Consider the following 13,394-nt stretch of genomic DNA (forward strand, 5'->3'; position numbering starts at 1 on the left):
CCAATTTCCTCTCTCCCTCTCTCTCTGAAACCGTTTCGGATCATTGATTGCATTGTATCAAGAACACCGGTGATTTCTTCCATGGTGGAGTAACGGCAACGCTGGTGGATTTAGTGGGGTCAGCTGTGATTTACACTTTTGGACCTCCAGCAACCGCAGTGTCTGTGGAGATCAATGTTTCATACTTGGATGCTGCTTATGCTGATATTAGTTTTTACGCTACTCTTTGTTTTGTTGTCCTTAAAGTTTTTGGTTTTGTTTTTAGTCATTGTGGCATAAATTAAAATGTGTCTCTATCAGAATAACTGGTCGAGTCTAAGAACGGAGAGGGAAACTGATATTGTTCTATGCTTTACCAGTACTGCGTGCATTGTGGCAATACTGGTATTAGTATTCTTGTTTTTTCAGTTTAATTTGCACCTTTGCCTAGGCATAATTGCTTTCTTAGCAAAAATTGCATTTTGGATGGTTCTTATTGTCTTGTTGCAAGATCAATGTGGATAATTTTCCATAAGAAATCCTGTGAAATGGTCATGAGAGTGACTTGTAGCAGGATATGGCATCCACCTTGAAGTTAGAGACCACTTGCCTAGTTTGATTTTTAGCACTTAAAATGGGCTTGAAGGAGATAATGGACAGACCTAATTTGGTGGACAGTGATTACCTTGAATTGGAAACATGGTTTAAGGAGCATGGCAGATTCTCTTGAAAACATGCAAACCTCAAAGACAGATTCCAGGAAATGTAAGGAATCAAAGGTTTGTATGTGTATGCTCATCAATAAATTATAAGGCTTGTAATTTGGCTAAGTGGGAAGTGATCATGTGGCATTAAAAGCTTGAAGGTGGATAAATATATTTTCTTTATATTTTTTTTTTCTTCTTTTTGTTTTTATCCCTGCTGAGATGACTTCCTCGTGGTATTGTTTTGCCCTTCTGTAAATACCTTTCATCTCCTTATTACTTTTAAAGGATCTGTCATAGACATGGAGGTTTTGTCCAAATTAATTGAGGAGGCTGCCTTGGAGGGCTCGGAGTATCAGTTTCATCCTAAGTGTGCTGCAGTGAAGTTGACACACCATTGCTTTGCGGATGATGTGCTGCTTTTTTCTTCGGCCAATATACATTTAGTTGAGAGAATTAATAAAGTCTTGATGAAGTTAGCGGAGTTATCAAGTTTGTGAGCCAACCCTTTAAAAGCACAATTTTCTGTTCTGACATTTCTTTAAGAAGTAAGGAGATGTTGCTGGAATGTTTGGTAATGAAGGAGGGTAAACTCCCAGTGAGATGATACCTGGGTGTCCCCTTGATTTCCAATAAACTGTCATCTTTGTATTGTGAAGCTCTGCTGAAGAAAATTTCAAGCCAAATCAACTCTTGGATGCTTAAGCATATCTCCTTTGATGGTAGATTACAGTTTTTATAGTCAGTTCTTTATAGTATTCAAATCTATTAACTAAACATCTTCATCTTACAAAAGAAGGTGGTGAGTGTTTTGCTAAGGCAAAGGTTTCTTAGGAATCTATTTGTGTTCCTAAGAGGGAGGGTGGGTTAAGGTTGAAGAGCCTAGAGTATTGGAATTGGGAATCTATTCTAAAACACATTTGGACTCTTTTCACTAAATCAGGGTCACTTTGGGTGGCTTGTATTAGCTGCTAAGCACTTAATGAAATGCGTGGTTGGGGATGGCAGACATATTTTTCTTTGGTTGGGCTCTTGGTATCCGAATTGTGTCCTTTTTGATCTCTATGCCTATCGTGTAATACATGATTTGAGGAGTAAAGTTGATGCCTTGTTGTCTAGTGTCATTCGGGGAGGTGATTGGCATTGGTTGCCGGCAAGGTCTTAGAATTTGGTTGCCATTCAAAGCAAACTCCCGGATGTTAAATGGGATATTCAAGTAAGGATACTTGGAAAGCTATTAGGTGAAGCAACTTAGAGTTGATTGGGATAAGTTGATTTGGTTTCTCATGGCTATCCCAAAGCATGTTTTTTTTTTTTTCTTATGGTTGGCAGTTAAAGAGTACCTTTCAACTGGAGATAGATTATTAAAATGGGGGCTAAAGGTGAAACACAATGTTTGATTTGTAGGAGTTGCATTGAATGTAGTGATCACTTGTTCTTTTAATGTAGTTTTAGTATGCTAAGGTATTTTCAGAATTCAGTTCCTATTGGCTGGGGATGAGATCCTTAGTAAAGGGTTGAAGGAGTGAAGGGCAAGAGCTTGAAAGCGGTTGTTTGCAAGCTTGTGTGGGGCTCTTCTGTGTATAACCTTTGGAGGTATAGAAATGACTTAAAATTTGGTAACCAAGCTCTATCTGAGGACAGAACTTTGCAGAGAATCTGTAGGGAATTCAGGACCTGTATTGTGGGCGAGAGGAAATTTCAGGTGAATGAAAAAACTGTGGCTATATGCAATAATTGGGGCATTTCTCATAATATTCTGGTCTGTGACTTTTGATTTGTTTGAGCTAAAGTCCTGCAGAAGGTTATTTCTGCTTTGTTGCTGGTGCTGTTTGTTTTTGGAGCAGAGTTGCTGTTTTTCTGAATCTGCATCTTGCCTCATGCTTCAGTGGCTTGTGGTGGTTTTGGAATTGGGTTGTTTGGTTCTGGTTTTGCAGATGGGTTTATGCAATGTTGTTGCTGGTGTTGGTTCTTTTTCTGCATCAGATGGTTAGGTGGAGGTTTGCTCTGTTTAGGGCTCTACTTGTTGAGTTGGTTTGCTGTTGTATAGATTTGTTGTCCCTTTGTTTTCGGTGTATTGAAGTTCTGGCTTGTAACTTTGTATAGTGGTTTGTTGTAGTCTTTCATCTCAGAATATTGAGATTGAGGGCTGTATACTTGAGAGAGAGAGAGAAGATCCCCTCTCTGCCTGGTTCTCTCGGATCAGGATCTTCTCAAATTATCTACCCAAATTTAAGATAATTCGGGCAAGTAATTATAAGAGACCACCAAATAAAAATTGGGATATCCAACCACTTATTTGGTTAGGTGGGTTCCATAAGTAGTCTCTCACAATCACGTGTTTGAATTTGAAAGGATCTTAATCTGGTTCTCTCCTCTTTCATAGGGCCCCCCACTATCCCTGTAAAATCTTACAGGGCCTCACCTTATCTTTTATGGGAGATATTTTTTCCCAACAGGGATTGATGTCTTATTCCCTCATAAAAGGAATAAATATTCATCTCCTTTTTAATTTTGAGGAATAGTCATTCCTGTAGAATAACTATTCTCATAAATAAAAATCAACCAAACAATAAAATAAATATCAAACGTACCTGTAAGCTTTGTAACATAATATCAACCTGGCTTTCTCACGTAGCTTACAGACCAAATAAAGTCAAAAGTGTCAGCATAAACAAATAAGGAATGCTAGAGTTCTTTTAAATGTCATTCTGGAATGATATAAATATAATTAAAAAAATTGTATCCATGTCATCTAAAATGACATAGATGTAAATTTTTTATTACATTTATGTCAATCCAGATAGACACCAGAAAGACATTAAAATGAGCTATAACATTCCTTTAAACAATAAGAGTATGTTTGGAATTGCGTTAGGGAGCTATGCCAAATAAAAAGCTAGCTTGTTTGGTAAAAACAACTCTGAAAATACTTTTTGACTTTTTTACTCTAAAAATGACAAAAAAGCACTTTTTAGTAAAAGTTTAAAAATTAAGGGCATGTTTGGGTGACAAAAGTTTTTCAAATACTGTTTTTTAGAATTCAAATCCTACTCAAATTTTATCCAACTATTTTTAATTTTGTTTTAGGTCAAAACATAATTTCAAAAAACAAATTCTCTTAGAATTCGTAATTTTAAATATTTTAAAAAAAATCGCACACTCAAACAAGTCCTAAGCTTTTGTCAATCATGCTCTAAATATAAAGAAGAATATTTGGTTGAATATTCATTATTCAACCAGTTATACATCTATGACCCAAGCATGAATTGATTGTGAAAAGAATGTCTAGCACTAGACAAACATGACCAGTGCATGGATTACTTTTGATTTGTAACGTTTAATAGTTATGATCATTGCAAATGTCCGGCTCTCTGGTTTCCTCTCTCCAACGGGAAGCTTAGAGTTGAACCAGTCCTAGCGATCTCATTCCCATACTTCTCGTTCATTCTCGGGGAAAAGGTCATGGCTGAGAAATCTGGGAATTCTAGTGGGGCTTGTCCTCTAACTTTGGGAGAACAGAGAGGTATTGCGATCTCTGATGACGATATTGAGGAGCTACGATCCAAAGGAAGGAAATGCTTGTTGGGAAGGCTTGGTTAAGCAAAGAAGATTAACAAAGAAGCGTATCAAGGGAAATATATTCTTTAAAGAGATTCAAGACAACCTTTGGTTGTTTGAATTCTCTGATGAAGAGGACCTCCGAAGGGTATTGAAGGGTCGTCCATGGTCCTATGACCGCACATTGTTAGTCTTAAATGAATTTGATGGCAAAACACCACCTTCACAAATGGATTTCTCATTTACACCTATTTGGATCCAGATTCATGATATGCCTTTAGCATGCATGAACCGAGGTGTGGGCCGGAAAATTGGGGAGTCCATAGGTACTGTGGAGGAGGTAGCTATTGCTGAGGATGATGTGGGATGGGGCAGAAGTCTGCGTATCCGGGTGGCTATTAATCTTTATCAACCACTTGATCGAGGACGGGCTCTGTTACTCACAGGGAAGTCTTGTTGGGTTCCATTTAAATATGTGAAACTTCCCACGTTCTGCTATAAGTGTGGACGTATTCTTCATGGCCCTAAAGGGTGCTCAATGAGGATATCAACTCAACAATCTCATACTAAGGGTGCTCCAGCATGGGGTTCATGGCTCCGTGCTGATGATGTTTCATGGGGCCCGGATTTAAATGAAAGGAAGAAGGGGTCTAAACCTCTACCACCGGAAGGGATGTTTCAGGAGGGGTCAGTAGATGAAGAGCTGGCAATGAAGTATCAGGGGATGAAGTTTGATCTTCCCGCTGCCGAGGATGGTCCTTTGTGTGGTCACTCAGCTGAGGCCAGTAACGATGGAGAAGGTGACGGTGAACGTAGGCGTGGTGGCGGCACTGATCGGAACCCTAAACCTCCTAAGCCCAATTTGGCAGCTGAGCAAAGATCGCAGGAGAGCATTGAAGACAAAAATCTACATGTTTTGAAAAGAGCCGTTACGTCCATGATGCAGGGAAAAAACTGTCGCTAGAACTGCCATTTCCAAAGGAAGAATGTAGTCAACTTTTCAAAAAGTGGGGGTGATTTCTTTCCTAAAATAGATAAGGGGGGTAGAAATGGTATTTCACCCAGCATTAAGGTGGGGCGATGGGAACTTGTTCTACCAGGTGGAGTACAGCTGGAGTGGGACATGATTCCACATGTAGTTCCCATAGGTAGAGTAGAAAATGGTAATACAGGTGGCAAGGCTATTACCACAGATAAATACTCTTTCTCAGCGGTTGTCGGGCTTAATGCCTTGTGGAAGACACTGAAAACTGTTACTCCTCCTTCTCTACCAATTGTGGCACAGAGTGACAAGCATGACGGGGGAAGAGGTTCTGAAGATTCAGATTTTATATCTTCTAGAGGTTTAGGTAAGCGAAAATCGGTTAGTTTGGATGGGGAGGATGATGAGCGTCCTACCCATCCTAAGAAGCAGGCAGTGGATCAGTTATGTCTCTTTAGAGGAGATAGGGTGGAGGCTGTTGAACATCCCCGCTCTCAGCAATGAATTGCCTAAGTTGGAACTGCAGGGGGCTTGGGAACCCCCGGATAGTTCGAGGCATTCGCCATCTAGTGAAAAACAAGAAACTCGATTTGGTTTTCCTGATGGAAACTAAGTTAATTCAGAATAAAGCTTCTTTTTTTAAGGCAAAACTTGGTTTTGATAATTCTTTCATGGTGGACAGCAAGGGCCATAGTGGAGGCCTTATTCTGCTTTGACAGTCGGAATGGCAGGTTTCTATCCAAAATTACAGTAGAAGGCACATAAATGTTGTTATCAATATGGGAAGCTCAGGTATTCCTTGGAAGTTTATGGGATTCTACGGGCATCCTGTAGTTGCAAAACGTCACAAAGCATGGTCTTTGTTACAGTGTTTGGCCAGTATGTTGCCGATTCCGTGGCTTTGTTTAGATAATTTCAACGAAATTACCTCAGGAGCTGAAACTTCTAGTACAACAGTTCGACCTCAGAAACAGATTCGGGATTTCCAAATGGCGCTGGAGGATTGTCATCTTTCAGATTTGGGATTCAGAGGACCTCTTTTTAACTAGTCTAATGGTAGGACGCTAGAACGTTTGGATAGGGCTGTGGCTAATTCATATTGGTGCTTGCTGTTCAATGTGGTGGAGGTGTCTGTACTATCTCGGTGCTTTTCTTCAGACCATAGTCCTATCTTGGTCTCTTCCTCTCATAACCGAGAAGTGAGGTGGAATAAATCACGGTCTTTTCATTATGAAGCTAGCCGGACTAAATACCCGAATCACCATGATATGGTTAAAAAGGTGTGGAGGGTAAAGGATAATTCTAGCAATAAATGGGGGGTAGTTCAAAAGAAGCTTCAGGCTTGCCAAAAAACTCTCCAACATTGGGCTCAGAAATCAAGCAACAAAGGAAAGGCTCAAATTCAAGAAAAGTTAGGGGAATTGCAACTTCTCTAGCAACTTGCAGACCCGAATTTGGTAGAGGCAGAGACTCCTCTTAAAGAAGAGCTGAATGTTCTTTTGGAGCAAGAGGATTTAAAATGGAGGCAGAGGGCTAAGGAAGACTGGTTGAGGTTGGGGGACAAAAATACAAAATTCTTTCATGCTTGTGGAAATCAGTGCAGCAAGAAAAAAACCATCCAACAAATTGTGGACATGCATGGGAGGCTATGTACTTCTCAAGTGGAGGTTCAAGGGGCTTTTGTCAACTACTTCCAAGAGTTGTTCACGGCAAGGGCTGATATTGATATAAAGCCATGTATTCGGCATCTTGCTAGGAGGGTTACACCTCAGATGAATGAATGGTTGATTGCAGTGGTTTCAGCGGATGAGATTTGCACGACACTCAACTAGATAGTCCCTCTCAAAGCCCCTTGTCCAGACTGGTTTCCAGCTTGCCCCTACCAACAGAACTGGAGTATTGTGCACAAAGAGGTATGTGAGGCCATTTTCCATTTTTTTGAAACTGGTTCCCTGGACAGTGAGATAAATGCTACAAATATTGCTTTAATCCCCAAAACCTGTAATCCGGTTTGTGTGACTGACTTTCGGCCCATAAGTCTCTGTAATGTTGTTTACAAAATTATTTCTAAGATTCTTGCTAATAGGCTCAAGGTAGTCTTGCCTAATATTATATCTAGTACACATAGTGCCTTTCTCCGTAGGCGACTCATCACGAACAACATTTTAGCAGCCTACGAGACCATGCATTCTATGCAAACTAGCATGTGGAGCAAGGTGGGTTTTATGGGGATTAAGTTAGGCATGAGCAAGGCATATGATTGGGTCGAGTGGGCTTTCCTGGAATCAGCTATGAGGAGACTCGGCTTTGATGGAAAGTGGGTAAATTGGATCATGGCATGCATTCGGTCGGTGTCTTATTCTGTTGTGATCAATGGGAGCCCTATGGGGAAGTTTGCACCATAAAGAGGAAAAAGGCAGGGTGACCCTATTTCACCCTATTTATTTCTGATTTGTGCTGAGGCTCTCAGCTCATTGCTTTTTCATGCAAAGAACACAAGGGTAATTTCGGGACTACCCACCTCTAAGAGGGGTCCAAAACTTAGCTACCTATTCTTTGCTGATGATAGCCTTATTTTTTGCCAGGCAAATAAGGTGGAATGGCGTAGGGTTTTGCGGATTCTAGGTGTTTATGAAGCTGGAACTGGGTAGAAATTGAACCTCCAAAAGACTTCCTTTTTTTTTTTTTTTCAGTCGCAACAGAACTATGGACAGAAGGATGGAAATCCTTAATATTTCGGGACTGACAGAAGCTATAAGGATTGATTCTTATCTTGGGTTGCCAACTCTTGTTGGTATATCAAAAATTCAGTCTTTTAATGGAATTAAGGATAGAGTATGGAAGCGATTGAACAGTTGGAAGGTGAAGTTTTTGTCGCAGGCTGGAAAGGAGATCATGTTGAAAGCAGTTGTCCAAGCTATCCCGACCTATAGCATGAGTGTTTTTCTTCTACCAATCACTCTTTGCAAAGATATGAACCGCATGATGCAAAAGTTTTGGTGGGGACACATAGCACATGATTCCAAAATTCACTGGATGAGTTGGGAGAAGATGGGATTGTCAAAAGCAAAGGGGGGGTCTAGGGTTTCAGGATTTAACTCTTTTCAGTAAGGCCCTTCTTGCTAAGCAGGGGTGGCGGTTGATGAAGAATCCCGATTCCTTAATTGCCCGGATACTTAAGGCCAAGTATTATCCAAATTCATCTTTCTTGGACTCATCTCTCGGCTCTAGGCCTTCTTTTGCTTGGCGTAGTATCTATGCTGCAAAGGATTTACTACATCAAGGGCTGATATGGAGGGTGGGGGACGGGCACATTATTAAAATATGGGGGGATAGGTGGATTCCAAAGCCTACTTCTTTTATGGTTCAATCCCCCATGATGGGTGACTCCTTTACTTCTGATTCTACTGTGGATTCTTTGATGGACAGAAGGATTGGGGGCTGGAATGTTGCTTTGCTTCGGTCCACTTTTTCAACAGAAGAGGCAGATGTCATCTCCAAAATCCCTATCTGCCCAACTTTCCCTCCTTACTGTTTGGTCTGGCAAGGGACTAAATATGGCTCGTTCTCTGTTTGTAGCGCCTATCATCTCAGGAAGGCACTCCAGCAGTGTACCCTTGGTGAGCGTTCTTCCCCTGCTAATAATAGTGATATATGGAAGGTTATTTGGACTCTCAGGGTCCCAAATCCATTGAAGGTTTTCATGTGGGGAGTGAAAAATTGAAATGACTTCTAAAAGTAAAGTGTGTGCATAAGTGTCAACAAAAATTAAAGCAAAGCGGAAAGTAAATGACACAGAGATTTTTGTTGACGAAGTGGAAACTCAGTTAAGAGAAAAACCACTCCGAGGCAGATAAACCCAGGAATTCCACTATTCAGAAGACAAAGCTAGATACAAGATAGTAACACTAACATGTATCGATGCAGTGGTCGTACCTTGATCTCTGACGTGTAACCCAACACAAACGCTTCCCAACCAGGTTCACCTACCTGAAGGGGTCTTCAATGGAACTCTTTACCTTAGAGCCGACCTCTAAGATAGACTTCGGTTTACAGCACAACACATTTGAAAAACGGCTTCAGAGGAGATATCACGTCTCTGAGCTCTAATGGAATTCACACCGAATTCTTGCGGCTCTAAGTGCCCAAGGGCCCCTATTTATAGGCTGGGGGTCAGAATGGGCGTCAGGCAAAATTTGCCTGGGAGTCGTTCGGACGGTGAACCATGGCCGTCCGGACGGACAACTGTGCGACAGGATTTTCCGAAATTTTCGCGGAGAAATCTTTCCTATATAAGAACATCGTCCGGACGGGATGGCTCGATCGTCCGAACGGACGCACGTCCGCTGCAAGTAATTTCCATAACAGGCTTCGCGCGTCCGGACCATGGGGCAGGAGCGTCCGGACGGCTAAACTTCAACACGCAATTTCCATATCTAATGCGCGTGCGTCCAGACGGTTGAAGTCGAATCGGCAGTTACCATATACGATGCACCAGCGTCCGGACCACAGCTGTCAGATGTCCGGACGGTTCATTTTGAATTGCGATTCTTGCCTTACGGAGATACGCGTCCGGACGAGATACCACATCGTCCGGACGGTTGATTGATCTTCCCTTTCTTGAAACTTGGAAAGAATCAGTGAACCGTTCGAGAACTAATAGACGTCTTGACGTGCTGCTGAAACGTCCGGACGGAGGAAGCTGGCACAGAAGCTTCTCGATACGATGTAGGTGTCCGGACGGAAGAAGCACGTCGTCCGGACAGATGATGCTTGTCTGTCTGATGTCCGGACGGAATGACACGTCGTCCGGAAGGATGGAACAGTAGACAGATGGGCGTCCAGACGGCTAACAGGGAACTTTGAAATTCTTCTGACTTCACTCTGAAAAGTGGAATCCATGTTTGCCGCATCATTACACATAAGTGATTTTGTCCAAACACAGAATAAGGCCAAAATACTAACAGAGAGCATGTCACAATCTCCTTCCAACAAGGCTTAATCTTTTTAAGCAAAAAGTTGTGGAATCTAATTTCTTCCCATGCTGTGAAAGGGAGGAGGAAACTATTATTCATGCCCTATGGGAGTGTCCTAGTGCGCAGGACGTATAAGGTTGTAAGGAAAGCATTTTTAAGAAGTGTCATACTAGAATGGGATCTTTTGATTTGCTGGTTGAGGTTTTCTTGCCCAGGTTGAGTCCTGATAACTTGGCTCTTCTAGCAATGGTGGCACGGAATATATGGCATAGAAGGAACTCTTTGGTTTTTGAGGGCAAGTTCAAGCATCTGAATGATGTTTTCTTTGAGACAACAAAAGCCTTGGAGGAGTTTAAACGATGTAACAATGTCTCTAGACCACCTGATCGGGTTGCAGAAGGGATAACTAATTCTTGGTTGCCTCCTCCCTCAGGTTGTGTCAAGATTAACTGGGATGCCATTTTAAATATAAATATGGGGTTCATTGGACTGGGTTGCATAGCTCGGGATTGGATGGGGAATTTCTTAGGAGCTAAGTATACCTTCCAACAAACCATGGTGGAGCCAAAAATGGCAGAGGCCATATCTGCAATCCATGCTATTCAGTTTGCTATCACCGAAGGTTTCTCGAATGTTGTATTTGAAGGGGACTCTTTACAGCTTATTCAATATATCAATTTGGCTTCTCCCCTCCTAAATTCTACTGAGCACTACGTAGACAGTATTAAGCATATGCAAATGGTTTTCAACTCGTCCAGGTTTGCTCACTGTAAAAGGGAGGCTAATGGGGTGGCACATCTTTTGGCAAAGGAGGTTGCTATTCAATTTGTTGATTGTACTTGGACTGAAACTCCTCCTATAATTTGTAACTTGCTTTGTTGGGAACGTTTCTCTCCCTAGATCTTCTTTGTAAGGTCGTCTTTTCTATCAATGAAAGAAATGGTTCTATTTGTTCAAAAAAAAAAAAAAAGTTATGATCGTTTGTCATTCATGAGCCTTAAAATAAAAATCTGTAGTGTTTACATTGTTTGACCGTCTCTATAAATTGAGTTCCCAATGCATTCGAAAACTTTTTCTTTGGCTAAAACCTCTAACATATTTTTCAGTGTGCACTCATATATTCCAATGTGAATTTAGCTTTAAGCCATAAAGCTATTTGTTATACTATTAGCTTTTCTACAAGAAAAATTATTCTAAAGTCCCCCATCCACTTTGATTAAAGGGTTATTTTATTTAATCTTCGTTGTTGGAAGTATGTCATTAACAAAGATAGACGTTATAGTCTAATCCTGGGAGGTTGCGTGCTAAGATATCCGATCACACCGAGTTATATATTCCGGGAAGCACGAATCAACATTTAAAGACAACGATCTTGCGTAATTTTATAGCATTGTGAGATCTTTCCTTACTTTAATTTTAATCTCTTATACTGTATTTATTTTTTTATTATTATTATTTCGGATTAATATGGTCTAGTATCAACAAAAATATTTTCAACCAATTACTTATTTAACAATTATTTATTTAATTTTTAATTTTTAGATTGGTATTATTTTATTTTAACAAGAATTTTGTGCACCATCCAAAAATTATTTCCAACATTTTCTCCATCATTCAATATAATATCAAGTGAGGAAAATACCTTATAAACTAGTTGACATCTTTGTATTTAATTAATTAACGTGGGACAAACTTTTATTTATACACTTTCAAAATTTAGGTTTTCTCTACAAAATTTTGGATTGACTTGAAAGACATAAATCTTTCAATTAAATGAACATACTACTGTTAGATATAAAATATATTTCATAATTATTTAAAATACCCAAAATAAATATTTTATTTATTTATTTTAATATAATCTAACATAAGAGTTACTGCTTAACCATAGATCCATGGTGAATAAATCAAACTTAACCTGCTTAATTATCATCAATTGGAGCTATACTTGACTCTTGGGGTTTGCAAAAGTCTTGAAATCCATTACTATGAGATTATATATAAATTTAATGTTAGAGATGGTGGCTCATAATCTAAAGTAATATTGGTTTCTAGCCCTCCGTAGCATGGTAAAGATATATTGAGAATTTTAATGTACAAGATTAGGGTTTTAACTAAAGACAATTTTTTTTTTTTTTTTTTTCTATTCATGACTAACGACAATATATATAGTGTTAGATCCCTTTTTTTTTTTTTTTTTTTTTTTAACAGTGAAATTAACCAATCGATTTGTGAACTTAAACATACTGCCAAACTACGTAAATTATGTGTTCTATTTCTCTCTATTTTCCCTTTACTTTTTACTATAGTCTCAATAATCCTAACATTTTACCTCCAAATTTAAAAGCCGTCTGAATTTTGTCAAGTTGTTTCATTGCATAATTTTTTATATTGTAAGAAAAAATAATAAAATAATAAAATAAAATAAAAGTAACCTTTGTCATTGAGATGAAGAAAGCGTGTAATTTTTCCACAAACAAACGTTGTCTTGCTATTTGACCTGGCAACGTACGAAAGCGGAGTTACATATATATGCACGTAACTCCAACCAATGAAAAGCATAAGAAAGAAACACAAGCGACCAAGTGTCAACCAAAATGATCAAGGCTGCTCCTAATATTATAGTCTCTTTTTTTGTGTAACGACCCACTTAACGACACAATATTATTCATTTTTTAGCTTATCCGATTCAGATCTTTCAGGAGGTCACCCATCCCAACCCATCATGTTACTACTCTTGTATGAACACGTTTAACTGCAGAGTTCTGATAAATTTATAGTCGCTTTAAAACCTATTGTGTTAAAAATTATATAAATATACATATAAATACATTCTCATTTTCAGGTGACGTGGGAAGTTACATTTTGCCAACTAGAGCCTCCGGAGGTTATATGTACCTTTCAACATTCAAAGCCAATTGAAGTTAAGACATCTCTCGTGATTCTCTCTTTCACTCCCCCGACCAATCCGGCGTTGTCTGTGGTTGACTTTTCCTGGCCTTCTTCTGCATATATATATATATATATATATGAAGATCGAAAGTTCAAAGACAAGAAAACTATGTTTACAGAAGACTTTAGTTTCCCAAAAGCCACCTCCAACACCATTCCTCACTTCACAATTCCGCCATCTCTAGTTGATCCAGATTATAATCTTGAGGAAGATAATGGTAGAGGGGAAGGTTTTTCGAG

The 13,394-nt window shown here is 39.6% G+C and overlaps 2 protein-coding genes across 2 annotated transcripts in view; both read left to right on the forward strand.

Annotated features, from left to right (window-relative positions):
* LOC133876079 (uncharacterized) overlaps nucleotides 1-842 on the forward strand; it is a 28,274-nt gene extending 27,432 nt beyond the window's left edge. Inside the window, exon 2 of the mRNA XM_062314371.1 lies at nucleotides 63-842. Within this exon, the coding sequence (XP_062170355.1) occupies nucleotides 63-284 (222 nt within the window). The 3' untranslated portion in view covers nucleotides 285-842. The remainder of the gene's footprint in view (nucleotides 1-62) is intronic.
* A 9,534-nt stretch (nucleotides 843-10,376) lies between these two features.
* Nucleotides 10,377-11,102, forward strand: LOC133876080 (uncharacterized). The gene has a single exon (XM_062314372.1). The coding sequence runs from the start codon at nucleotides 10,377-10,379 to the stop codon at nucleotides 11,100-11,102; it is 726 nt and encodes a 241-aa protein (XP_062170356.1).
* Nucleotides 11,103-13,394: the final 2,292 nt, after the last annotated feature.

This window comes from Alnus glutinosa, chromosome 8 (genome assembly GCF_958979055.1).
Source record: "Alnus glutinosa chromosome 8, dhAlnGlut1.1, whole genome shotgun sequence".
Taxonomy (NCBI): domain Eukaryota; kingdom Viridiplantae; phylum Streptophyta; class Magnoliopsida; order Fagales; family Betulaceae; genus Alnus; species Alnus glutinosa.

Bases quoted from the DNA above. Each gene is read 5' to 3' on its own strand.
- LOC133876080 (XM_062314372.1), top strand. From the start codon at position 10,377: ATGGGATCTTTTGATTTGCTGGTTGAGGTTTTCTTGCCCAGGTTGAGT.